This window comes from Anguilla anguilla, chromosome 4 (genome assembly GCF_013347855.1).
Source record: "Anguilla anguilla isolate fAngAng1 chromosome 4, fAngAng1.pri, whole genome shotgun sequence".
In the NCBI taxonomy this organism is placed as follows: domain Eukaryota; kingdom Metazoa; phylum Chordata; class Actinopteri; order Anguilliformes; family Anguillidae; genus Anguilla; species Anguilla anguilla.
In genome coordinates, this window is record NC_049204.1 from 53396418 (window position 1) to 53424161 (window position 27744).

At 39.5% G+C, this 27744-nt stretch overlaps 3 protein-coding genes across 8 annotated transcripts in view; 1 reads left to right on the forward strand and 2 right to left on the reverse strand.

Annotated features, from left to right (window-relative positions):
• hnf4g (hepatocyte nuclear factor 4, gamma) overlaps window positions 1-4556 on the reverse strand; it is a 12582-nt gene extending 8026 nt beyond the window's left edge. The window contains exon 1 of one of the 2 annotated variants that reach the window (XM_035413242.1): window positions 4139-4556. In XM_035413242.1, coding sequence (XP_035269133.1) covers window positions 4139-4178 — 40 coding nt within the window. In that variant the 5' untranslated portion in view covers window positions 4179-4556. Of the gene's footprint in view, window positions 1-147; window positions 351-4138 lie in introns of those variants that run through there. The other variant, XM_035413241.1, reaches the window with a different exon arrangement.
• A 2162-nt stretch (window positions 4557-6718) lies between these two features.
• pign (phosphatidylinositol glycan anchor biosynthesis, class N) lies at window positions 6719-23439 on the reverse strand. Its single transcript, XM_035413240.1, has 29 exons — window positions 22758-23439; window positions 22012-22263; window positions 21519-21640; window positions 20791-20889; window positions 20593-20699; window positions 19819-19943; window positions 19442-19572; window positions 19004-19120; window positions 18350-18390; window positions 18066-18125; window positions 17712-17804; window positions 17565-17620; window positions 17116-17194; window positions 16778-16960; window positions 15918-16057; window positions 14908-15007; window positions 14593-14685; window positions 13749-13840; window positions 12676-12781; window positions 12055-12163; window positions 11223-11325; window positions 10882-10984; window positions 10556-10642; window positions 10064-10119; window positions 9823-9898; window positions 8930-9003; window positions 8097-8139; window positions 7926-7978; window positions 6719-7621 (listed from the first exon to the last, which is right to left on the reverse strand). Exons 2-29 carry the CDS (start codon window positions 22236-22238, stop codon window positions 7498-7500), a joined length of 2799 nt encoding a protein of 932 aa, XP_035269131.1. The 5' UTR covers window positions 22239-22263; window positions 22758-23439; the 3' UTR covers window positions 6719-7497.
• An 80-nt stretch (window positions 23440-23519) lies between these two features.
• relch (RAB11 binding and LisH domain, coiled-coil and HEAT repeat containing) overlaps window positions 23520-27744 on the forward strand; it is a 37737-nt gene continuing 33512 nt past the window's right edge. For 3 of the 5 annotated variants that reach the window (XM_035413235.1, XM_035413236.1, XM_035413238.1), the window contains exon 1: window positions 23523-24100. In XM_035413235.1, the coding sequence (XP_035269126.1) occupies window positions 23644-24100 (457 nt within the window). In that variant the 5' untranslated portion in view covers window positions 23523-23643. Of the gene's footprint in view, window positions 24101-27744 lie in introns of all 5 variants that reach the window. The other 2 variants (XM_035413237.1, XR_004764779.1) reach the window with 2 other exon arrangements.

A 27744-nucleotide genomic window follows, 5' to 3' on the forward strand; every position in this document is an offset into this window, starting at 1 on the left:
TGGTCAGGAAGCCCTTTTGTCAACTGACAAGCCGTCTGACAGTTAAGGTGAGTCACTGATGAGGCCTTCCATGCATGAAGTCTTCTCATCCCACAGCACAGCGTACACTACACTGTTGACCGCACACGCGCTAACCCTGACACTCACCCCCTCCGTAAAGTGCGTGGGCACTCTCAAACTCCAGTGCGCTGTAGGTAGGATCCAGGCCTTCACAGTAATTCACCACCTCCATGTCCATCAGGGATTTAGGGAGAGGCATATTTAGATCTCTCACTGTCGAGGTCTCCTTGGAAACCCTTTCACAGGCAGCGGAGAGCGGCAAACATAAAGCTACACCTCTGTCTGTCTGCCTGATTTGTGCTTCTTGGAGAAAGGGAGGAGCATTGCCACAGACTCCTTGCTTCCTGATTACTCTTTACTGTACTTATCTGTGCTCTAGATACTTATCATGAGGACCAGAAATATGCATTTCATAAATTAAAGTTTCAGTCGGCAACCTTCAAAACTACTGCAAAGCAGTCAACTTCAAAACCCTTTGGCGGGGCTAACTTCTAAATCCGCATACAGTATGTGTACTCGATATAGGTTCATTTTTATTCTTCAATAAAGAGACAGTATTCTAGATTATTTTACAATTTTATTTAAAAGAAACTAATAAAAAATATATGATTTGGAATAGGCTTATTAGTTCCAGTGAAGGAAAATTCTGTGCTGCCCCAAAGTTTGGGGAAGGCTCTTTGCTGTTTCAGCATAACAATGCCCCCAAGCACACAACGAGGTCCATACAGAAATGGTTTTGTCGAGAATGGTGCGGAAGAACTTGACTGACCGGCACAGAGCCCTGTCCCTCAACACCATCCAACACCTATGGGATCGACGGGAAAGCCAACTGCAAGCCAGGTCTAATTGCTCAATCAATGCCTAACCTCACTAATGCACTTCTGGCTGAATATAAACAAATGCCTGCAGCCCAACATAAAATATAAAGCCTTCCCCAGAAGAGTGGAGGATGTTAAAGCAGCAAATGGTGGACATATTAATGCCCTCCCCATTTCAGGGCCTCATGATGTTTGGGACAAATGGCTTCACAGGTGTTTCTGATTAGTCAGATGTGTTCAGTTTTTTCTTTACTACAAGTATAAATGAGCTTTCAGTATCTAGTCTTGATTCTAGGCTTTTGATTGCCTTTGGTGACTGTTATTGGCATTTGTCAATATAAGCACCAGAGAAAGTGAAAGTGTGCCAGTAAAAGTCAAGGAGGTTATTGGAAAATATGAAAAAAAAAAAACCAGACTGAGACATAAGCCAAACATTAGGCATACCAAAATCAACCAATTGGAACATTAAGAAGAAAACACATGGTTGAGCTCAGTAATCACAATGGGCCTGGTAGGCCAAGGAAGACCTCTACAGTAGATGACCAAAGAAAGGTCACATTTAAGGTGAAATCTGCCAAACAACTCTTTTAAATCATGAACTTAACAGTAGTGGGTCACATGTCACATCAGATTCTATTGTCATAATAAGAAAAAATAACTCCTGTTTGCGAGATGATCCCTGAGGCACTTGTGAGAGTAACTGAGTAAAATCTGAAGAATATTTGAATTGCAATGTAATAACCACCTAAAAATGATTTATCCAATACTGACCCCTGTATCTGTCAGAATCAGAACCATAGACAGCCCAGAAATGATCTAACCTGAATTCCACATGTATGTATTATAACAACAGGCAGTCGAATTTCATGGAAAAACTGGTTTGTGTCTCTATTTTTCAAAAGAACAGTTTTGCAATAAGTAAACGACTTAAGTTTAAGAAGAAAGCTTTCTCACTCCTTCCTAGACAATTGATTCCATTCTTATTTAAAGCTGAAAGCTCAAGGCAAAAAAAAAATATAAATAAAAACAATTCTGCTGGATGAAAATATTTAAATCCTTGGCAAAATGATACATCAACTGCACATTTAGAGAATGCGTGATATTATAATAAGCAATTGGATACATGACTGCAATCGCCATGGGAATTTATTGCCTTATCGCTAAGTTAATGAGGGAGAGCAATAAGTCCCTGGCAATAAACACGGCAGGTAGGGTTACACTGACCATTGATAGCAGGTAATCATTGGTCACCTTATGGCTTCATCGCCTTTTAGTGACTGAGGAAAATGTTATTATTGTCAAAATATGTCAGAGTTTCTCAAATAATTCAATCAAACTTTAATCTTTAATACATGTCCTGTGTAAACCATTATCTGTGTTTTTTTTATTTTTACCCTGGCGGAGGGGATTACACTTTAACTAAATACTGAGGAGCTATAAACCTGACTCATCGCTCTCCACAAAGTGCTAACAGTGCAACATAACTGTCACATGGCCAACTATTGAAAGCGTTGCACCATGTGTTCGAGTAGCTCCATGAATACAATGGTTTAGATTGATCTATTAGTAATAATTAGCTGTAAAATAGTACTTCCAATTCATTTCAAGTACTATTATAACTGAACATGCACATTTAGATGAAAACATTTTTCTAATCATAATAATATTTGGATATTAATTTCAGGAAACAAGTTACACATAGCCCCAAGTGCCATGTGCATTTAATTAGAGAACAGAACCTTGAATATTTATTTTTTTACTCATATATTTAGAAATGAGAATTTTTTTAATGATGCATGAGAGTTCATGGATCCAGATTTGAAAGTATAATAATTCCTATTTATGAACCCTGCCTCAATGGCACCTTTAGCCACATGTGCCATTTATGATAGCCACCAGGGCATTAGAAAAGAGACCCAAGCAACTGAAGTGACTATAAACCAAAGTGTTTGTTTAGTTATTTTTCCCCTTAATGATTGTGATGAAGAGCCTTTTGTACCAGCCAGTACCAGGGAGCAGTGATTTTTTTTTTTTTTTTCTGCCAGCAATCATCTACCTTACATTGTATTGTTGCTGCAGCCACACAATATTTATAGGCTACAGTAACCGGAAGCAATCCAATATACATGATTGCCCGTTTTCTGCTATTTATGAAAATGAGCAATTCACATATTTCAAAAGGCCGAATGGGCACTGATACTCATAGTAACTCCATAATGCTGACAGACATAAATACACTTACAGAGATGGTGGTTGAAAAATATTGCTGTATAAAGCATACTAATATCATGTGCAAACAGAGCTAAGATATATGTCATAAAAATGTTGTAAATGCACAAAATAAAGGTAAATGGCATGAACAAAGAAAAAAGTACCTGTATATATATATATATATAACTGTGTAAGGTATCATGTGATTTTTATTCCATGAAACACAACTAAAAAAGCATACTGAATTGGTGTTATGATGGGAAAACACCACAGTATACTATCCATACGGCTAACCATGGCAAATGCATGCATTAAAATGTTGAAAATTTATAAATGTACTTCTTGTGAACAATAAAAGTGGCCAGGTCGTTCATCAGCCCTGAGACCTCGAATAAATTACAATTACTCTTTTTTTTGTGTTTTTATGAATAATGAAATGCACCGGCAAATAACAGCACAGAAGCGTGGGTTTAAAGTGTAACCACGTGATCATGAGCGAAGCTCATTGATACTATAAATACGACTGCGTTGAATAGACGTGATACGTTCAGTACATCAGTACAAACTTGCATTCTTTTTCGTAGCCTACTTAACTTAACATACCTAACCATTAGGGCTAGGCCAAATAGTTTATGAAGCAATTTACAAAAAATACAGATAAACAAACCCAGCGTCACAGCGTGAAACCATTATCTATATGTTCAATATTGTGACTATTTTGAGGGTCTACTTTCAACAGTCTTCGGTAGACATAAAATAACATTCAATGGCAACACATTTAAGGTGGGTAAGCCGCCGCACGGGAAAGAAACCTAACCACGTGACACAATCTTATTTCATGGGTGTACCTAAATTGTACATTGCTATTTGAAACCGAGATAGCCTATGGAACTCTGGCAAGGAACTTAATACATTCACATTATAAGGAATACTTTACGCTTAACTTGCAACATTTTAATAACAGTAAATGTTCAATAACTTAAACAACACCTTCGCCAACTTCCCTAAGGCTAATTCACATTAGGCATCAGTCATGCATTAAGTCTCACCTTTCTTTCGAAATGTAGACCCCGTTTTAATGTACACCATAGACCCAAATCCATATGTTGGAACCAGAGTGTCGAGTTAACGCGTGAGATATAATTCAGTAATAGACCCATTCCATGTCGTCACGGGATTTAGCCATTAGATCGATTCACTAAACAAACTGAAACTTGGGTGGGGATGTTAAACAGTAACCAGCCCCAATAAAAAGGAAAAGAAAATGTGGTCTGTCGTTTGTTTGTGGAAACATAAGGTGTGGAAGCCTTCATAAAAGAAATTGTGAAGAGAAACTTGGAAATTATTCTTCTAAATTTTGTTCTTGCTGGTCGCGTTTTAAACTAAAATATTTCTGCATGAATTAACTCCTGTATAGCCTAAAATCTGCTGTGTTTCAGGTTGAAACTGTATCTTCAAAGGTACAACTACAGAAACATGCATTATTATTATTATTATTATTATTATTATTATTATTATTATTACAACAACTTAATGAATCCAAGAGCATTGTAGTTGAAGGAGTTACAAGTAGTGTTCATTCCTTCCTTGTCACACCTTGGCTTGGGCACGTCATCCATTGTGACAAAATGTTTTTTTTAAATGCATCTCAAATGCGTCGTATATTCCACTAATCGACTGTACGCCAACTGTTGCACAGGAAATAAGTAAATATATTACGTATAATAGTATTTATATTTTATAAACGTTTCAAAGTGCGTGATTGTTAATGTAAAGGACATACATTAATTACTCCGTCCAGCAGGTGGCAGCAATGCAGCGCCTCATTACCTTCCAGTTATTTTTTTAAAATAATTAATCACTTTACCTTGCTTATATACGTGAAATACACGGTTCAGCAATATCAATAATTAATCGTCATTAAAGCAATGCTAAGAAACAACGCAAGTATAAATCTAAATTGTGCTTTTGTTTACATTTTAATCGGCGTACATGAAATGCATAAAATTGTATGGGGTTACCTCCCTTTCATTTCATATTTTCATGCTTTCTTTACAATATGAGCAAAAAACAGCTCTAAACATATTTAGAGCCCGAAATAAAAAATTTAAAAAGATAAAGCCGTTTATATTTGGATGCAAATATTGTGTAAGATTTCAGCCAAAACAAAACATGATCTACAAAGCTATCTTACAACAGTCAACGCCCGACAGTGTTCACGGCCGATAGGTGATCCAAAGAATACATTCTGGGGCTTGTGTGAAATGTACTTTTCTGTATGGGTGGCTTCCCACAACCATAATATTCTCTGTGTACACACAACTGTCTTGCCATCTTTGACAACAAAACAGTTTGGCCCATTAAAAACCTTTAGTTATTCTAGATCAGAAGACTTTAGATGCCAACACACGGTTCTGCACACAAAAAACTTTTTTCGCCCATACCACTTTTGAGACAGGGAACCACAAATTACCAGGCACCGAAGATCCTCACCTTACACCATTCTCTCAGTCCTTCTGAGCAGTGTTGCCAGATTCGGCTAGTTTTATATGTTATTGTGCAGGGAAAATGGCTTTTGGCAGGTTCACCTTCATCTGTCAACACTGCTCCTGAGACTCAAAAGAAAGAAAGCTTATAAGCCCTGTGGCTGATTTTGGCAACCCGTGGGCTACACCCAATTATTCTAATTAAAGAGCTGGTTCGCCCAACAGCCTCAGTTCAGAAGGCAACAAACCAGTCACTGATTTCAGTCTCACTGTGATATCCACAGCCACCCATAACACAAGTGTGAACACATTTGTTTGGTTAGGAGTAAATAACGGGTGATATGTGAGAAGCCACTTGAACCAGAGGTGGAAACAACATGTGGCCACTAAGTGGACGTCTTCTCTTCAGCGGAACGTGAATCATATTTGACCACCAGTCTGATGTTTAATTTTACCTTGCGTAGTCTCTGCATTAAGGGTTACTAACAAACTAAGGTCATCCCTGAATCACGTGTCCTTCTACGTGTATATAAAAGGGCAGGTTGAGATACTATTCGCTGGGAGTGTGAAAGCGAGAGCAGACACACCTGCACAAGACTTGCAACTTTGCAGGTTGCAATGTGGACCACCAATGTATTCAGGTAAGTCTGAGCCAAATTGCCACCCTGTACCCAGTGAAGCATGTGAGATTGCGTACGGGGGGAAAAGTCAGCCGATAAACAGCTTCCAATAAGGTCATTTCAAATTTCTAGTCGGCAAAAGTGTGCCCACGGAGGCCGCAACAATTCATCAATCCAAAGGGGAAACGTTCAAGCAGAGGATGGGCACAGGCAGAACTTACAGGGCGGCGCTGGCAACAGACCCACTAATTTTTAATTGTTATTACAATGAGAGAATTGAGCTGTTCATGCGCCATAAAACCCTGCTACACAATTAAATGGTTGAAGGAGGATTACTGAAATTGGGCCGACACCAACAGGTAAGCATGCGACTCATTGTGTTGTTGCTTAGCAGCTGAATGTAAATGTACCCATTTAGGGATTTGTTTGCCATGTTACCATGGACATGGCCTGAACAATTCTGGAATACTGCTAAAGGTGTACCTGCATACTAATCTTTCAACACATCCGACAATTCAAAATAGTGCTACAACTGCCTAAGGCCACTAGACAAATTGCAACAGAAAAAATATTTAATTGCATCCTATTCATACTTCCACTTGGAACTGACGAAGATATAATTCTCAGCAGAGATCCGAAGCCTTAAAATTCAAACAAACAAAAAAAAGCCAATATCAAATAGCAAGTACAAATCTGATATCATATTAAAGTGTTAGATCACAGTAAATTAATTTCTCATGTACCTTTGGTCCAATGGCATAATGTTTCACAAGAAGAAACTGAAATGATCAAAAATTCAGAAGTTGAAAGCATACTTGTCAAGTGAGTTTAAGGGGACTGCATTGCATAAACTGGTAAAGCATCAGTAGTACTATCTTATGTTCATAACAGTAAATATATTTAGCAACTTTTGGGAGTTCACACATGGCACTGTTCATAAATTAAAGCAAAATTATGTAATTGTTTTCCCTTTACCTAAGCAGGTTCACAGTACTTAAAACAAGACAAACAACATAAATATTAAGAGCCACCTACGGTATTTGGTGAGCACATAACAGACATAACCCCAAAAACAAGATGCCCTACAATTCCGTCCTGCATCTGATGATTTAAAACTTATTTCAAAATACAGTACAAATATCCCTTGTAACAGTATTTGAGCAAACAGCCAGTGTACTTCAGACATCTTTCTGCAAAAGCAGCGCACTTCAGACATCGCTCTGCAAAAGCAGTGCACTTCAGACATCATTTTTTTCTTTAAGTCCAGGAGTGTCCCCTAACATTTGTAGCTTGCAAGTTACATCATGTAAAGTGCATTTTCCTCCTCCGGCCAATGTAGATCCTCTTGGATGTCAGGACACGTGACATTATACTCAGCAGCATCAGGAAGATGGTCATGGACATCACAATGACGTAATGGCTGATGCTAAAAGCACAAACAGAAAGTTTCAACATCTGCTCCGGAATTTGATGTCATTTTTGAACAGCTTTTGATGAACACTTTTCTTTAATCCCTAGTATGTCATGCCCAATCACAACTGTACACCTTAGTCTGTTTGTTTGCTGCAGAAACTTCCACTGAATCAAGAGGGCACAGACCAGCATATACCTTCCTCCTGAAACAGCTTTTAAGAACCACTAAAGTATTTATTTTCACTTTGGTCAACATTACGGCCAATTATGTGACTCCAGGATAGCGGAACAAATTTTCTGCCTTAAAGTTTACAGACCTGGTGCCAATGTCAAGCCAACTCCCATAATCTTGAACCAAGAAAAAGAAGTGCTGTAGACGAGAGAAGAAACACACATGGCAATTTAGCCCTGGCACACTGTAGAGCTCTGCTTTTATATTTAACGGAAAGGAAAATCCCAGGCTTTAAATCAACATAGTCTTTACTTACCAATGCCATCAAATCAGAGATAACAAGCACAATCAGGAACAGGCTATAATGGGATGAGGAAAATAATGAGTGAACAGATGCTTTATATGAACAGATAAGTATAATCTGAATTTCCTCGTGTAAAGTTTTACAAAAAGTTCATTTAGCAGGTAGGTCAACGGAAAACACGATTTTCTTTCGCAGTAACATCTTGGGGAATCAATGTGGGCATGTGGGGGATGTGAGGGATTGTGTTGCTAGATGTATGGGGTTATTAGGTGGCCAGATGTAGAACCCAGTTTTGTGGCATCTCTCCAGGGCACTAGGGTTGGCACCCGTTCTCTGACATAAAGTGAAATGGGATCTTTAATGTGAGGGAGTCCCAGGAAGTCAACAGGAAGTCAAGTTTAACGTATCATCTGACAGATAGAAGTATCTTCGACAACATAGCACCACTGTCAATGTGCTGGGAGACTGATAGGGTTATCCCATTTGGTCTAGAGGAAAGAGCACCCACTACTGGCTAACAAAACACATATTCCAGCAGCAGGTTTGTTTTTCTCCAAGTACTAATCAAGCGCACACCTTTACAGCTTTAGCACTTTTTACATGAGTAGGGTACCGGGTGACATAGCTGCCAGCCATTCTGTAAATAGAACAGTCCGGGTTCAAAAACCTGGTGCTATGGTATATGAGGAAGGTAATTACCCAGTAGGTTTTCATTGAATAAATGGATGGTGTGTTAAATATCACAATATGTACATTGACCTAAACTATGTTGCACAGTCACAAATCAATACATAAAATGAACAAAAATCCATCTAAAGGGCTGAATGATACAAAATCATTGTTACCTTCTTGAGGAGAGCTGTGTTGAGACCTGAATGGTTTCAAACGTGCACATCACGATTACAAAGGGTATCAAAACCTAGAGAACAAACGAGTCGGAAACACGGGTTTGCATCATTGTGCATCCAAACAGCAGAAATGAAATGCTTTCTGTAGAACTTCATTCACTGAATTGCATTGTGGTTTAATGAACACAACAATGTCTCAATAATCAACTACAACTGGAAAAAAAAATCACTTCCTTTCGGACCTGTAAACAGTACTGACTGTGCTTTGGTCTCAATGCAGCAGTTTCCAGTTATGGAGTTAATAAAGCCTCGCTGTTCATAAGCAGCAGTAATTGCTCGTCTATGCTGACTGCTTTTTGTGAAAACAACAGTAAGCATCAGCTTAAAGCAAATTTATTTCAAATAAACACAGACAGTCATATGAATATTAAAAGCCGAGCACAATACAACATTGCATCATATTGCGGTTTGCCAAGGGAAATTGTGTGGGAGGTTCACTATGTGCTGTATACTTTGTACTACCACACAGCACTTCATTACACCAGTTGTAATTTAGTACCTCTTTACTGAAATATATTATGGTTAACCACATTTGTTTATGACACACTGAGTCAGAAAACATTTAGCTCACATTCTCTTTCACTGCTCGTACACATTTTTTCCGAGTGTGGAATGATAATGCAGCATTATACAAAGCTTTTAGCTAAATGACTCAGTTGCAAAATACTATATCATACTTTTTGGAAAGTGCATAAAATAAATGTTAGACTACTAACAGAATAAAAATGCAAAATGAGGTGATTTTAGAATAATTTATTCTTAGGCTAATTTAATCTTTAGTGAGAAATTAGCCACTGTGCTTTAATGTGTGTGTATGTCAGAAAGATCACCTTCCACATCATCAGTGCCCCCATGATGAAAGGGTTGAACACTGTCAGGAAGCAGTACACAGATGCAGGGTCGAAACTAGGAGAGACACATCATTTAGACGGTTGATGAAAAGACTGTTTGATTTTGTTTGTTTGCATTTTTGTAACTGTACATCACTAAGTCCATAACCACTGGCACCATTGACTGACATTACCAGAGTCTATTAAATGTCAATCACTGAATAACTACGAGTCACATTACCTGTTAATGGAGGCTATATTCCCTGTGCCAAAGAATGCTGTTATTATGAAGAAAACCTGGAGGAAATGTTAAGGGAAAGACCTTTTTTGATTTGATAGTCTAATTCAGGTAAATAAACTTTTTTCATGCACTGGTTCACCAAATAAATTGGATTACAAAAAACATCAGTTAGGCATTAAAACTAAACTATTTCATTGGTGACTCAACCAATTAATTTGCTCTCAACTATTTACGTACTTTGAAGGTACTGAATGTGTCAATTATACAAAGGACTATTACCATTATCAAGAATTCCACGGAAACAATACTTTCAGTCAACAAATTATTCCTTTAAAATATTATTACAACCTCAGAATTAGGCTCATCTTTTTGTGAATGTTAAAATTTCTCAATGGAATATAGCAGCCTGGGGGATTCAAGGTTGCAAACAGCGCCATCTGCGGGCTATTTATGCTCACTGTAGCTCATTGTAAAATCATCAGTAAAGGATACAAAAAAATAGGATCTTCTGATGTCGTCCAGACTCAGTTGTCTGATCTTGGTAATGTCAATATTTTCAGAGAAATCAATTCGGGAGAGCTGCAAACAGACACACCAATCTCATTACATCACAGTTCCAGTCCAGTGTAAAGACTGAATTCTCTCGCTGATGACCAGTTCATCCTATCAGAAAGACACCAAGGTACAAAAACCAGATCTAAACAGTATATATGAACAATGTGAATGGATGTCTATTCACAAATACAAATTTAACTAAAATATTTACAAATGAATAAGATAATTCATTAATAAGTATATAATACTATACAATTCTGTACCTCCAGTTTGGTAGAGACACCTTGAGCATTCATGGCCTCTTGCTCAATGTTGATCCACACAAACATCAGCCAGCACAGCATTGGGGGGAACAGAGCCTCATAGCTGTGAGGACAGCATCATCCCAGCAGAAAAAAGTGCATTTATTCAGTCAATTGCAAAAACAAGGATTCAAATACACGCAACCGTTCTGTTTGTAACTGTAGAATAATGAAAACACTATCACTATTCAGGACAGGAAATAACTGTGGGTAGCCTGAATCCTGTCCCCAGTAAAGACGCCCTGTGTGTGGAAACGTTTAGCAGGACTGGCCCACGAAGTGCGGGCAGCTCCTGGCCTTACCCCGTGCTGAGGAGGAGGTAGGTGGTCACCAGGGACAGTGAAATACTCAGCAGGCGCTGGAACAGGTGGGTGGAGCTCAGCAGTGGCACCACAAAAGAGGAGACTAGAACAGAGGCGGGCCCAAGGAGAGTAAAAATCACCAGCACTCACCAATGCGCATGTACACAGAAACACACATGGACACACTTACACAGATACACACATACGCACACACACTGATATACACACACATACACTCACACACACAAACACACACTTGCCCTTTGGGCCAGCACACAGGATTATTTGTGCTGGTGACCATATGAGCTGCACAGTGAGGCTGGTCAGATTCTTAAGGCCCAATCGACACCTTTGTGACAGGCCTCCCGGGGGCTTTTCAACAATAGATGCCAATTGCAAAAGAGCAAAGTGCAGGTCTGAAAACAGCCCGGTAGAGTGAGAAATGTCATTACCTTTAGACTGTGATGAAGACGAGACCACAAATAGCCTGGTTTCCACACTGCTGAATGTTTAACCCAACCGTGTCCAATTCCCAATCTAAAAGATGCCTTAGTTCAGCAGACCAAAAACCAAGGCTATCTGTGTTTTTACATGGTCACTTTGACTTTTAAACCTGGAAGCCACATACATACATACATTACCTCAACATGTCTAACATAAACATGCATATGCTTCAATTACAAGAGATGAGCCCTATATGCATTATTCAAAATAAATGGATTTTCCTGAGATGTAAACTTGGCTACAATACTGACAAGTGTCTCCAGCACTGCAATGGACAAGTTATTTTTATGAATAAATGCATCTGTGTATGCTTTCAAAGAATTCCCACCGAGTGTTGTCCAGCTGACGATCTGGCTGAATAGTGGCAAACCTTGCTTCAGTTTCAGACTGGAGTGAGTGCTGTTCAGAACATAGGCACACAAGGCCACGTGGATCATCTGCAATAGCAGGGCACAGATGCTAATGTTACAATGGCAAGACTCGCACAATTTATGTACAACATATACAGTATATGCACAGCAAATGTGTGCATTATACTCAAGGTATTCAGTACACTGAAGGTTTTGTGTTCTAAAATCTTTAAGGATGCTATGTTCCATCACAAGGTGTGAACTTCAAATAAAATTTCAAAGAAAACTACAAATAAAACTAAAACTAACTAAACTAAACTAAAAAAAAAAAAAACATTGGTTTAGACTACTATAGTTTGTCAATGCACCACCTATATCACTTCACATATGTCAACAGGAGAATCACCCTCTTAGTTTAAGCAAGTCACCTTCAAAAATCAATATGTCACAGTTAACGTTTAAAATTCTCCTTGACGTCATTGCAGATGCTCTTACAAACTGAGTCAAACCACAACATCAATCAGAGCAGGAAGTCCACAGGGGAGGATGTGACCAGAGTGTGTGACAGGTCACAGAAATGCAAATGCGGTCGAGACGACCTGAGAGATGTACAGCTGGCAGTCCCTCCACTGCAGGGGTGTGCTTCTCCGTGACGACCACAGGAAACAGGCAGACGACAGGAGGGTGGCAGCGCCAGCGCAGGTCCTGGAGGGGAACAACAAACCCACACAAGACAGCTGAGTGCTGAGTAGACCGCAAGATAAACCATGACCAAATGGCCACGTTAGCACTGACACAAACAAAACAATTTTCCTACGTTCCATCATTCCTTAATTTTAACTCTGAATTAATTCTTAGAAGTGCGATCTGCACACCTGAGACGTGCTTTTACAGGTGCTAACAAATGGAGCACAAACAAAACAATTTTCCTACGTTCCATCATTCCTTAATTTTAACTCTGAATTAATTCTTAGAAGTGCGATCTGCACACCTGAGACGTGTTTTACAGGTTCTAACAAATGGAGCACAAAAGCTAAGAAGGTAAAGAAGAAAAAGATTTTCTGCAACACAGAACCTTTATTACTGACGTTTCGGACCTTTGTTGGAGCAAAATGACCGAAACGTAATAATAAAGTTTCTGTGTTGCAGGAAATCAGTGTTGCAGCAAATTTTTCTTTAGACTCACAAAAAATTAAAAGCACTTGTTTTTCCTCGGTTTATTGAGCGAGTCACCAAAATTAACTAGCCAAACTGCGTGTGTGATGACAATGTTTTCACTTGCATTTATTCTGTTTAAGATAAGAAATAGTGTTGTTAGAAAAACAACGCTCACAGCGCCTGCAACAAAAATAAACATGGATTTCACACTTGTTTAAATGTGGAACACAACATCCAGGACAAAGTAATAATTCACCAGCACAATAAACAAGCAGAAATAAAACATGGGGATGACTTAATTAGCTCTAACAGCAGTGAAGACACATACCCAGGAAATAACAGAGGACCTTGATTAAAGACTGCACTGATTGGATAGCAACCGCATGGCAACAAGCGTTGCGACGAGGCGGCCAGCGCTAGGCTAATTTAGCCTCATAGACAGGAATGCGGAATGGAGGGAGGAACGGGGGGAAGAGGCACGGTGAACTGCTGAGAGAGGAACGCAGGCGCTTACACGAGGTGCATGTTGGGCTCCCGCCCCACCACGGGCATCAGGGGGAACGCGGCCAGAAACAGACAGCCCAGGACCCAGCCCAGCGACCGGACCTGAAACGGGCACATGTACACTCACGGGTGCAGTACTACAGCGGCACTTCATCCTACAGCCAGTTAATGACTGTCACTGTTTACCCTCTAAGCAGGGAGGCTGTAACATGCTGTATGGGAAAAATAACTTTATCGCAGAGGGAGAAATCGACAGACACGCAATGAAAATATGAACACCTATAAATTCTGAAACATTTTATAAAGAGGTACTAATTCCTGTGCACAAAGGTTTAGCTATAATAGATCTAACCCAGTTTGCTTCAATACTGATAGTTGTCAAGTACAAAATTCCTCAATGCAGGTCCTAGCGTCCCACAGTGTGTAAGTTTATGTTCCAAATCAGCTTGATTAATCAGGTACGAATCAGATCCCACAAACCGCACAATTATACCTCCAAGTGTATGATGGAAGTTTACTGTCTAAAAGATGCCACATATTCAGACATTTCATGTATCAGGAATAGTTTACCTTTTAAAAACCTTAACCAGAACTTAGAAAGACCACTCAAGAAAGCCTTCATTTTCTGAAGAGTGGGTGATTAAAGGAAGTCATGAGTTTACGCTTGAAGGTCTTTCAGGTCAAAAAACAGGTTTAAAAAAAGGTCTTAATGAATGCACTCAGGTGATGTGACTCATTAACAGTGCTGACAGGCATATATTATGATTTGGAAAAAGGCATATATTATAATTTAGAATGAGAAATCATAATAATAGACAGGAAACATCAGTACATTGGAAGTAGTTAACTCTTACCTTTGCTTGTGTATACAGTTGGGATACAATAGGCCACACTGACAGCACAACAAGTCCAAGAGTCAGCATAGCCCGGTAGAAAAAGCTGACAACCTGAAAAATGACATGCATGTCAAAGGATTAATTATTATCTCTCATATTCCTTTTATGAAACAAGCTCCTTTGAGTACAATTGTTCTAGTTATGCCAAAGGGAAAATTATGCCTTGTCATAATTAAGACAGCATAAGCCTCTATGCCTATGACAGCTCCCCTCCTCAGGAAACACAATTGAGAACTGCGTCTATGCATGAGGAAGACAGAAAGTTCTGCTTACCAAAAGCTCAATCCCAAGAATCACCACCACAAAATATCCAAAGCATTTGATTAACGGTAATGAGGGAGCAGAGCTTATCAGATCTGCAATTGTTCCAAACCTGAAAGAAACCCAATACATAGTTTTGGAATCTTGGCAGTTAATGACATTGCCAAAATTACATTTAAAAATAATATTTTAATATATGAAAATATATTCTTACAACCTACACATAAAAAATGTTGATTTATATTAAATGATATATTCATTTACATATCTGGTTTGGTTTTTCCAATATCAGAGAACACATATATGAAATACTGACTGACCTTCAAACGAGCTTCTAAAGATTATTAAACACACCCCAGATCCCTAATCCCCACAATAATCCCCTCCCTTCCATGCCTCCCCACTCTACAGTTATGAATGCATTTCATATCTAATTTAAAGAGTTTGTCTATCAGATGCTTCACTCTAGCTAAAAGGGAGACCTTCACAAAATGGCCAAAAGAAAACAGCAGGTTTCTACTTCTAATCAATCAAATGCATTTTGAACTTCAAAAAAAAAAAAAAACAATAATTCACAAAAATGACTATATGTCATATAAACCCTGAAAATCTAAATCCTGCAGGACTAGCCTTTTGAGGAAATCCATCCTTAAAAGAATGTTATAAGAAAATATGAACACGGCAAGCTTAACATTTAACTACTTTATGAAGATAGAACATCTGTGGCTTGTAATAACCAGATATTCCACCATACGTTCATAACAATGAAAGTTCTATTGCTGCTATTGACGAAGCTTGGAGTTCTGATTTGCTGGCTCTTAATGAAAAAGCAGTGTGGCTGAAGTTTGACCATGAAATGCAATACAGAACCTCTTGAAACACTTGGAATCTGGTTAAGGAAGCACAGGAGACAGAGGAATGCCAGGGATGAAAACCTGATCAATGTATAGAATAACTCTGCAGCAAACCCAGATCTCCATTTCAGTGAGAAATGAAATGGCATGTAATTCAGTTTCACGCACTCTTTAAACACTGAGTACCACACAGGCACCGGCAGCAGGCAGTAGATGTAGTAGGTCCAGGGGCTGGATTGGATAAGCAGGAAAAATGTGACCAGCACTCCCACACAGAGGAACACTCTCCCAAGGCTTCTGGCCAAGATCTGCAATAGAGACGTGGTGTCAAACATCCAAATCTGATCCATGCAGCTCAAATCTGAATCGCATTCACAATCTTTGTTCTGTACTTCATTGTTTATAACCCCATTAATTTGAGGGTGCTTTCTAAATAACCCATATTCTCCTCTGTAAATTTTTAACTTTTGGATGACTGAGTGATCCTTTGGAATGTTAAAAATGTGTTTCAGATGTCTGGACCGGTCAGGTGGTACATTACAATACAACCCTCAGAAATCCAGTACGTTCTATGGGGGGTGTTCTACATGTCATAGAGGCAGGCAGTGTAGTATGATGATTAGGGAACTGGGCTTGTGACCTCACACCAACAGGCAATGTACTCCTATCAAACCAGCCTCTTTTATGACTGCGCAGTAGTTGTGCCAAAGCCTGGTGTCACAAAATGACTGAAATCGTTTTGGACACGTCCTAATTTGCCAGCACCTTGAGTTACGGCTAGCGTTTGACAATTGCACCTTGACTGATAACATAGGTCCCTTCATGTTTATGTTGCAGACATAGAGCTCATAGTGATATTAGTCGGCAAAAAAATAAATACTTCTAAAAAATTACCAAAATTTTGAGCAAACAGTATCCTAATTTGATTAAATCAATGTATAAGTCTAAATTAAATGGCACAAAAGAAGCCATCCCGCTTGAGTAGCTTCAGAAGCTGTCAATATAGCGGTGTGATCTGGGTCCCTCACCGGGTCTCTGTGTGCGTGAGGCTTGCGCAGGCTGGCGTGGGTCTTCAGGATGACCAGGATGACATAGGAGGTCCAGCCCACGAAGCCCAGCACCACGCTGGAGCCCAGGAAGAAGCGGTCGTAGGTGTGGTAGTAGGACAGGCCCCGCATGGCCTCCGAGATCATGGTGTCGCATAGAATGATCTAGGAAGAAGGACGGATGGACAGACAGACAGACAGACAGAGAGGGGGGACCTTAGTCCTGCACATACAGGGCCTGCTGAGCCCATGGCTTCAGGTGCTGTGGAACTACAACTGACTGCAAAAAAAAAAACCTGAAGCGTGATACTAGTACTTACAGCTTCATCGTATTTCCCTTGCTGGATCAGTGATCTTGCATGTCGAACAAAATCCAGCTGTTTGGATTCAGCGAGCAAGCTGGAAGAGAATGCATGATGCTGGTCTGATAAAAGCAATGCGAGTTTTATCAAAGTAGGAGGCATTACGTGATGCCTTGCTCCGTTCGCATTTACAGCAGTGTAAACCTCTCCCAAAGGCATGCAAAATCTTCAGAGATTTTAAATTTTTGGCCAGGAAACCCACATAAGGGGGAATGGTAAACTATGCCTTGGCGTTCTGCCTAGCAACAGCCGGTTGTACAAAACCTACTGCATTTCAGCTGAATGAATCAATGTCTGAACATGACCACCATCATTTTAAAGATGCAACATCAATCATGGAACTTCTGCTTCTGCTCTTTAAAAGCCTAAACTCTATCACTGTCACCCAGTAATAATGTTTGACTTACTGGTAAGGAGTGAAAAGAAATGATAACGTTGTTTCCTTTTTCTGGGCCATCTTGACCTGAAAGAAGAACACAAATAATTGACATTGTGAGTATTATCTACCTTTATTAGCATGAGAAAATGGACACCAAATCCACTGAATACTCTACCTTGAATTGCTCCAATATCTGAATAGAATTTGCATACATGCTTTCTGCTTTGAAGAGTTCGGTGTTATCCAAGTAATGCAATGGTAGGACACCCTGAAAACCAATCAAAAGCAATTAATAAGACATAAGGCACAAAACAAGAAAGAACTAGAAAAATTATGAAATAATGTCAAATGATGTATATTTATAGGAAATAATAAGCAAAGAAAATTATGGCATAGCAGAAAAAAGTTACAACTCATCAAAGATGACATATTTAATGGCCATTTACATTTTACTTTCTTTCATGTTTCATTGGTTGATGTTATTCTACATGGTGAAATTAGACTAAGCCTCACTACGAAACAAACTTACCACAGAATTTAAGGGAATAGGCACACCAATTAAAGAGGACATCAGGGGGGCTATGTCAGCCTGTGGACATTTGGAAACAATTATCATTGCTGGTGCCTCAATACCATTGCATTTTAAATTACACATTAGCATATTCCACAGCATTTCAATAGAACTTACATGATCGTTGAAACTATATACTATTTGCCATACATTGGACCATGCATACAACATAAAAAATGAATAGCATAACTTTTTTTTAGTTCTAACTATGACAAAATTATATAAGGCAAAAAATGAGTTACCTGATTAACATCCACTCTTTTAAGGTTTTCAAGATTCCACTCTGACAAATGAAAAAATAATACAATTAAACTCAGTGGACAGTCTCAGCTTAGACACACAATATCCAATGATCCAGCTGTTTCATAGCTGCTGATTTAAAAAAAAAAAACTGCCACAAACATCATCAGTGGGTCTAAAAGTGTTTATGGAAGTAAATATATTTCATAGTCCAAAACTGGATTTCAAATTTTTTTTTTTTTCCTGAAATGGAGCGAAATGCCTTGAAACACATGCATGAAAGGCAGTACAGAAAGATCTGCAATCATCTATTATGATGTCTTCAACCTGAGGGAACTGTAATTGGCTTGATGTGTTTGAATAAATCTCTATATATCAATTTATGAGTGTATGGGAGTTAAAATGGTCGACTTTATTTAAAGTTTTCACACAGGGGAAGGTTTGTTCAAGGCCCGAAACTTGATACCGTACATTCCTAACATATTTTACCACTGAAAACCAAATGCCATCCACCATACAAGATTTTGAAGATTGAGAAAGTCATCATCTTAGTTTGGCCTCTAGAGGGAGCCTGAGCAAAAATTAATCACAAGAAAATGGCAAGGCTCTGATCTTTGACAACATTCGGAATAAGCAGACTTGCTGTAGAAACTTACCTTGCAGGAACTGGTCATCAAAGCTCTGTGAAGTGACTTTCTGGGCTGTCTGGACCCCTGCCCCCCAGGCCACTAGAGGGGTGAGTGTCTCAGAGGGGTGGCCAGCTCCATGGGACCCTGAAAACACACCAGCCCGTACACAATCTGTCACATTAAAGCACCCAGTCACAGACTGCGAAAAAAATATTTTTAGACTTGTAAACATCCGCACACAAGTGTATGTAACTGCATAATTCATGAATTACTCCACAGTCCCAAAAAGAACTCTGGTATTCCGTGTACCAACAATGCAGTTGCATATGGTGTTCCATATCTCACTCAGTGCGTGTACCGTAAGGGGCATTACCACAGTGAAGTCTAAAAATAAAGGATAGCTAGAGATGGGCCTTGACCGTGGCCAAATACCTGTGATTGAAAACGTGATAAGGCAGCTCTTACCCCAATTTGTCATGCCGTGATCAGACGTGAAAACAAATGCTGTCCTTCCATCATTTCCATAGAAGTCTTCAATCACAGAGACTATCTCTTCAACTCCAGCATCAACAAGTTTAGTATTTTCTATACATTCCCTACAGAGAAAAAAAAGTATACATTTTACCATATGTATGTCTGATTTTAGTCCTGGAGTTTTGAAATTACACACAATAATAAAACTTTCTTTTCTGCAAGTAGGGGAAATTATGCAATATTGTCATTTTTTCTGCAATGTATAGTTTGACACTACCACAGTTTGTAAGTATATATTAACAGGTGATGTTCTGACCGTATCATGTACAATATGCATTATAGTAAAGTAAAAGAGATTTTAAGCGTACCTTGACAAAGGTCTGTGGGCATGTCCATTAGTGTCTATTCCGAGTAAGTGCAAGAAGAACACATTGTGTTCTCCATGCAGTCTTGAGAACAGGGTTTCATTTTCTTTCGCTGAGCTGAAGAAGGCCTGCACAGAGTGTAGGTCTTAGCATTCACACTAGCGATGCGCACTATTCCCTAAGGCAAGAGGTGGTGAAGTACTGAAAATATTTCAATTTGTGTGCACTGCACAAGCTCAAAGGGGCTGCCTCTGGTGGCCTAAGATAATAAGACATTCACCCCATCAGAACCCATTACACGTTTTCCATTATAAATGCTCTTTGAACCATTGTTCTCAGGGGTTCTCTGATATGGATTCATGAATCAAAGCAGACAAATTGTTTACCAACACTGAGATATTCTTAATCCACATCTGGAATGTTTTTCATTGATAGCTCTTAATTTTACTGTATTCTGACTGAAGTTTTCCCATATGAATAATAGCTCTCTATTGGCAGAAAATAGTACTTCCAGCAGTGTCTAAAGACAGGATGTTCTCAGACCTTCAACTCCAGATTGAAAGGTTGGGTCTAGTTTTATACAGGTCAGTGATTCATTGACTCATTCAGACACCTCTCTGTCAGCAGGTAGAAATCTGTGCCATCCATACTGAATCACTTTTAAATAACTAAAGCAGTTCACTTCTGATCACTACCTTGATAAAACTCAGCAGTCAACATCAGCAGCAGCAAATGGAAAATATTATAAATTCTACAGTGATCCAGTCATGGAAATACCTTCACTTTGTCAAAGACCCATGTGTCCAGTTTAGAGGCATCTGTGGCCGCAAAGTCCTCATCCTCTGCAGAGTATGTGTGGGTATAAACGTGGTCTCCACTGGCACCTGCATACAGACACAGTCAAACTGACCATAAGAGATAAGGCTCTTCCACGTCCTCATTCTACCAGAGCTCTGTCCAATCACACGCTCTTACCTTTGGCAAACATGGGCAGAATGTCCGGACTCCCCCAGCACCAAGTGTGTCTGCTCTCATTGAACACAGAGTCAAACTCTACAGGGTTTTCTTTCCAGCCTGCAAAAACAGTCAGAAAATCAATTCCATATTAATACATGACTGATAAGGGTCACATGACAGCCCCAATATACGGAATAAGTAGGCAGGACAATACAATACAAGAGAAGTATTTGCACGGCAGACTTTCTATGAAAATGATGTAGTAATTTGTATTGACATAAATAAAGAACCATCATTCAGAGCCACAATATAGTGACAGTATAAAAACATGAATCAGGACTACATTGAGGGACCCATCTTAACTGTCCCCAGGTCAATTTTTCTATTAGAGCATGTTTTCTGTACTAATCTAGGAAAATGATTAAAATTGTACAAATGTTACCTTTTGTAAAGGCCATCAACCCATTAACATATCCAATAATTACACTGCTAAATCCTAGTCATCCAGCATGATGGACTATGAGTGTCATTTTACAGTGGCCTGTACTGTACATGAATGAATCTGCAGAAAGATTTAGGCCTACCCATATTCATGTTCAATGCATAGTCAAGGAAAATGTAATTACGCTGTACACAAAAAAGTAGGTATTATATCTAATTTGTATAAAGAATTAATGAAAAAATATTACAGAAGAATGGCATTCTCTTCCTCTCATCACCTGGTGACAGTCGAGCTTCACACTGACCTTTAGCAACAGCACTGACATCTTCATAAAACCCAGCTATCAGAGCCACATGGCCTGGACGAGACTCAGTGGGAACGCGGGTGTGGGAGACACCCCAACTACCCTTCTCTTTCATTATACTCCTAGAATAATGACAAAACAAAATACCGTATGAATGACACCAACTTTGAAGACCATATGCTTTACTTAAAAATGATCTGCAGTGCAAAATGTTTACATTTTGATTCCTGAGTAACAAAACAGGAAAGCTACTTCAGAACTCAATGATTCCTTATTCATGCCTTTGTCAGTACAGCTAAGCACCACTGTATTCACTGACCCAAAACAATGCTTCAACAAACCTGTCAGAATTAATGGTTTTGTGCAAACAGTTACACATCTTAAAGGAAAATCTTACAATAGCAGTCCACACAACATTGATTCCCATCACATGACTTGCTGGCAAACAAGGTGATTGAGGCCATACACATAAACCATATGTTCAGTTCAGTACCTTATGTAAGGTGCACTTATTGTCCCATTGACATCAGGCTTAAAAAGGCTGTCTGCTCTTAGGCCATCTGCCACAAACAATACCAGACGCTTGGCTGGAGGAGGGAGGGGAACATGCTGAGGGGTCATTCCATGCACCAGAGGAGAAGTGAAGTAGATGTCAAATATGGAGATGAAGAAGACAACATGGACAACGAGGCCCACTATGAAAAATGTAATCATGTTCATTTCGGCAGCAATAAGTCTTCAAATTCTGTAAAAGAAGACAAAGAAACTTAAATTATTATCGGAATTTATCTCTTGGCAGGAGCAGAATATGTTGGTAAGCACTTTACAACATAGATAAACTGTAGGCATAAACCCGTTTGCAACAATAACCATAAAAAAGCCATTATAACATTAATAACCATTTCCAAAAACAATCGGACATTAATGTTAGCTAGAGAAATAAATAAAGCTATTTCATTTAAAATGACAGCAACCCACATGTTGCTGTGGGAAAATTTTAAGCCAGCTAGCTAACGTTAATGCCAAAATGAGATTTCATTTTTTTTTTAAAGTTAGACTAGCTTATGAACTAACGTTAGTTGGCCAACCAGTTACAGTTTGAGTATATCTACAACAGTGTTCAGCACTGTTCACTACTCTAAACACCTACCCTAGCCACGTGCAAGATAAACTAACTACCTAGCTGGAATAATGGCAAAGACTGCTAAATTTCATAGATTAGATTTCAAAACATTTTACCTGGTCCCAGTTCCTTGTTCCTTGTAATCCAGGCTAGCATATTATGTAGCTAGCTGCTGAGGTTTAAAAATGAATGACAACTAAGGCACTGCAGAGCCGGCTGCTGTTGATTTCACACAAGTAGTGAATTTACAAGCAGTTTACAACGCGAAAAAGGATTATATGCTCGAAAACCATTAGGCAACACTCAATAGGAAGGATAGACGTTTTATGTGTAAATGGTATCGTTATGTGGCTAATGTCACCTGCACTAAGCAGCTTAGACTTCAAAACAGAACAGTTCTGTGGTTTTGAATTCAACTTCCTACTTTAGCTAGCCAATGACCTTTGAACTGACAGCCTACCAGTACGATCTCTGGTAGATGTAGTTTTTAAATCATGGTCCGTGCAGGGTGTTGAATGCGTTCTTGTAGCAAATAATGTATTGTTCTATAGAAATTAGAACTATATCGAGCATTTAATTATATAGAGCATTTAATTGAATTAAATTTAATTTTACTACCCATGGGTGTCTGGCAAGATAGCTTCATTTTCAATCAGCTGTTATGCAAGTGAGCAAGAAGCAAGCTCGGACGGTGTTGCAACTATTGACTTCATAATTTATACCATATCGTGAGGATATATTTGACATTCGTTTCCCCATGCAGTACTCAGAATTCGCTGTCAAAATGCCCTTCCCCGTTTCCTCGCTTCAGCCTCCTAATGTCCAATCCCAACCAACAAATGTAGGCTAGGAGGCGGGTTTTGGAATGACATTACAGTAGACTGCCAAATCAAGTCTCGCGTTTTTCTCATCGATTGGAGGTAGCAGGCTAGCTAGCTATCCATCCAGGAAGACGCTGGAGAAATAGCTAATATTAGGTATCCTAATCGGTGGTGTGAAAAGATGGCGGCGGGAAGTGTTAACCCGTTTAATCTCAGCGATTCTGAGGAAGAGGCTGAGCGGAGGCCAGATGGGACCGACACCGAACGCAGCCCCAGTGATGGTGCGCCGGGCCAGAGCATCGGTCCACTTTCCCCTCAAGCGGATTCAGAGCCAGCGACACTGCTGCTGCCCAGCAATATGACAAGTCCTAGCGTGGAATGTGTTTCTGTCTCGGCTGCTGCAGCAGCAGCTATGGGAAGCAGCGCAGAGACACGGGTGTCCGTAGATTTGATAGCGGCTCAGCTGCTCCGGGACCAGTATATTCTTACGGCCCTTGAATTTCACTCTGAGCTCCTCGAGGCCGGCAGGGAGCTCCCTCGATTGCGGGATTACTTCTCGAATCCAGGGAATTTTGAGAGGCAGAGTGGAACTCCACCCGCTTGCAAAGAGCAGGGACTCGGTCCAGGAGGACAGCTTAGTAAGTAGCCTGACTAGCCACTTGACGTTTATTGCATTGCTAGTTGGCTTGCCAGTCAATAATGCGCCGAACCGAGAGCCTCGTTAGCTTGCTGGCAGAATATATCATTCAAACATTGGAACTGACAATACATTGCCGATTATGCATCTTTATTTGACAAGCTAGCAGTTTTGTGAACTAACTAGCCAATGCAATGGTTTGTTAAACTTGATTATGCTACCCATGTCATGTTGATTATAGTATGTAGGTGTCTGCTATCTGCGAGCTACAGTAAAATAGCCTTCAAGAAAACAGACATGAGCTAATTTACAACAAGCCATATCTCAATGCTGGTTAGAAAAAGGCAAGGGCATGAACCGAAGTCGTGGAGTTGATTAATCTAGCTACCTAATTTGCTTCCTTACTGTTTTGCTTCCCACAGTGATACCACCCCCTGACTTTAGCGTCATCCTCAGATCTAGTCAGTCTCACATATGTTCAATTCTCCGTGATGACTGATTAAATAAACCGCTTTATTACTAGTTCTCAGAATATGAGCGTAGTCCCTTCTAATTCAGTGTCTGAGGGTTGATGTCAATAAGTTGTAAATGTTATGTCCGTGTTTGCACTTGACACCTTTACTAGCTAGGTGCCGTGCAGCTATGATGCGCGAGCTGTATTTCTGTTTAATCGATGACCAAATAAAGCTCATGGAAGCTAATAGACCAATGTTTAACAAATTCTGAACAAGTACTGTTCAGATGTATCAAAAATTATGACTGTTTTACTTATTAGTAGTCATTAAATAATTAATAACTTAGCTGTGCATTAAGAGGCCGTCTTTTGATTTACATAGCCTATATCTACAGTATACCTTATAGGCTACATGCAGTGTTTTATAAGTTGTAAGTGGAAAATGTTTGGTCCATATGCAGTATTTTTAAAAGCACTGGGGCCCCTGGAAGAAGTTGCACAAGAGCCATGCTGTAAAGATTTGCCTTTGTCCACGCTCACATAGCTACCTGTCACCTTATGCCCAGGCATTTGGAAAGGTTTCTGGGGCTGAATTCTTGTGAACGTTCATATTTTCTCCAACCAGTTAATATTGCTTTTCAAAGTGATGCCTTAGCTCTTTTATTATCTGCCTGCATTTTATGCATTTTTAGGCATGATGTAATATTTTAATGCTGTTTTTGAAGATTCTGCCTTGGCCGACTTAGGAATTGCCTAAACCTTATCAAAGTTAATGTCTCCACATTAACTCCAACAGCTTTGGTATAGGTTTATGTCTGTGCATTGTAATTGTTTTATTGCGATTATGGGCTAACAAAACGACATTAGACCTTTGTTCACTGTTAATGGCAAAGTTTCTTTGCAGCTGACATATGTTACTGTGCAGCAGTCTGTGGATGGTTTCAGTACAATTAGCTGTGTAAAAGCACATGATTTTCATATCAACTTTTAGCTGGCACTGGAGCCAAGTATGCCAGTGCTTGGGCCTAATTGCTGAAAATAAGTAGGCCTGCAGACACAGAATTGGTGTTTTGAGAGTTTCTTGGTATTGGGAGAACATGTGTCTCATATAGCCTACCTTATATTTTATTGTTATGCCTTTAGTAAACATGCTGCATGGATGAATCCTTTCTTTACTCAACAACAGGACTTTGTCATAATATCATTTGGGTTGGTTGGCAAATCTGCCTGCTTCTTTATGCAAACTGTAGTAATAGTGGTCATGGTTCATTAGTGCTTTTCCCATTGTTCCTTACTAGAACCTTTGCTTATCCCATTACACAAACTAGAGGCTAATTATCTCCAGATGAAGCTTAAGGTAAGTACGAGCAAAAGTTATCTTAACTATTTGTAATCAATTAATTTACCTAAAAAAGACGTAAAATTTACAACAAAAGCAAATAATTAGTGTTGTTTTTGGGTTGTGAGCAGGTTTCGGACCATGGTGATTCTAAACCGTTGTCCGTAAAACTAAGGAATTTAATTTAATTGAACGGGGGAGACATACTTTTTTTATTGTATTAGGATTAATCATTCAGTTTGGCTTCTTTAAGGGTTTGTCTTAGACACATTTGTCCAATAAATAGTAGGCTACATTACAAGGCTAAATCGTTATAGCCTAATTGCCAGAGTAATCATTGGAAAGGTATTGACGGTCACAGAATCGAATCGGGTAAACAATGAGATAGATCATGGCAGGCTGAAAGTATAGCATTAATGAAACTGGAAATTTCAGCTGAAAAGGACATTCTGAGGAACAAGCAAAAGGGGCTGTGGCTTTCTTTTGTGGTTGAAGCGTGAAACTAACAGTAGTCTGCACAGGACGGAGTGTCTCTGCTTGTAGTTCTACATCTAAAGCCAAATCTTCTCATTGACTTGTCCTCTCCAGGTGAGTGTAGCAAGTACTGTGGAAAGTTTCATTAGCAACAGTATTGAGGGGTCATTGACGTGCGAGTTAAGCCATTTGAACGCTGAAGTGTTTTAAGCTGGCTCTAGAAATGTGAGATTCTTAAGGCATGTTTGGAAAATTGGGCCACATCACTCACACCATATTCATACTTCGTAAAAAAATGTCAACTTGGTGTCTGGAATGAAGAGAATGCAGGCCTGCTTTATTAACTGTGAGGGCGTTCATTCAAGCCTAGATTTTTATTCTCCTGCCTGCCTGTGTAACTCCTAAATATGGAAAGCCTGTGGCAAGGTATAACTAGTGTCATTTCATAACATTTCCACTTTTATTTATTATATTTGAAAGTGCACACATTAGTATACAGTGCACTGCATTGTACCCCAGGTGCACATGGCTGGTGATTGAAGACTGGAGGCAGTTTGAGTCAGCCAGAATGAGAGTGGCATTTAATTAATGAATCAAGATTATGGAGCAGTGCTTGCATCCTGCATTTACCTTGAGTGCCCTCAATATACCCCAGCCATTTTCCTCTTTGCTTTGATTGATTTATAAAAAGGAAAACCAAGACTCTCAGTCAAACACAAATAGTTTTGACCCAAAAAGGAATTGGCAGCAGCCTCTTTCCTCTCCTCATTTTAATTATTCAGGCCTTCCCGGTGCAGTGCTTCTGATGCAATAGTCATATAATCCACCCTAGCCCCTCCCCAGAAAATTCCAAAAACAGAACTGTGTATGATGGATTATGGGGATATATGAGGATAATGGATGGGTATAGGTTTTAATTAGCATCTCGCAACAAAACGTCTTCAGAACTTGCGATGTCAGAGGGGTGTGAGGAGGTGCCACACACACACACACAAACATGCACGTTTGAGAAATGATGTGGTAAACTCACCTCCGCCTTTGGAAATACAACATGAACCCACGCACGGGTGGGATGGCTATGTAAAGAGAAAAGGCTAGGCCACAAACCTGTGTAAAATACATATTTGTTTTAGATTCAAATACTTTTGTACGCTTTACTGAGCTTGTCTGGTGTATTGGAACCAATGAAATACTTTCGAACCCCGCCATCTGGTCATATTGGCAGGCTCAATTACACCAGGCAAGATTAACAGACCACATAAAAGTATTTGAATCCAAAACAAATACATATTTGACCCAGGTCTGCTAGGCCAATGTGCTTCCCTGTTTCTGAGACTTTGTTCTTGAGACATGTCCTAAGATGTCATGTGGCAGCTAG

Coding starts and splice junctions, on each gene's coding strand:
- pign (XM_035413240.1), bottom strand. CDS start 22,238: ATGAACATGATTACATTTTTCATAGTGGGCCTCGTTGTCCATGTTGTC. Junction 19,944..20,592: donor GGGTCTTTGACAAAGTGAAG/GTATTTCCATGA, acceptor CACTCTGTGCAG/GCCTTCTTCAGCTCAGCGAA. Junction 16,961..17,115: donor AAGGGAAATACGATGAAGCT/GTAAGTACTAGT, acceptor CCTTCTTCCTAG/ATCATTCTATGCGACACCAT.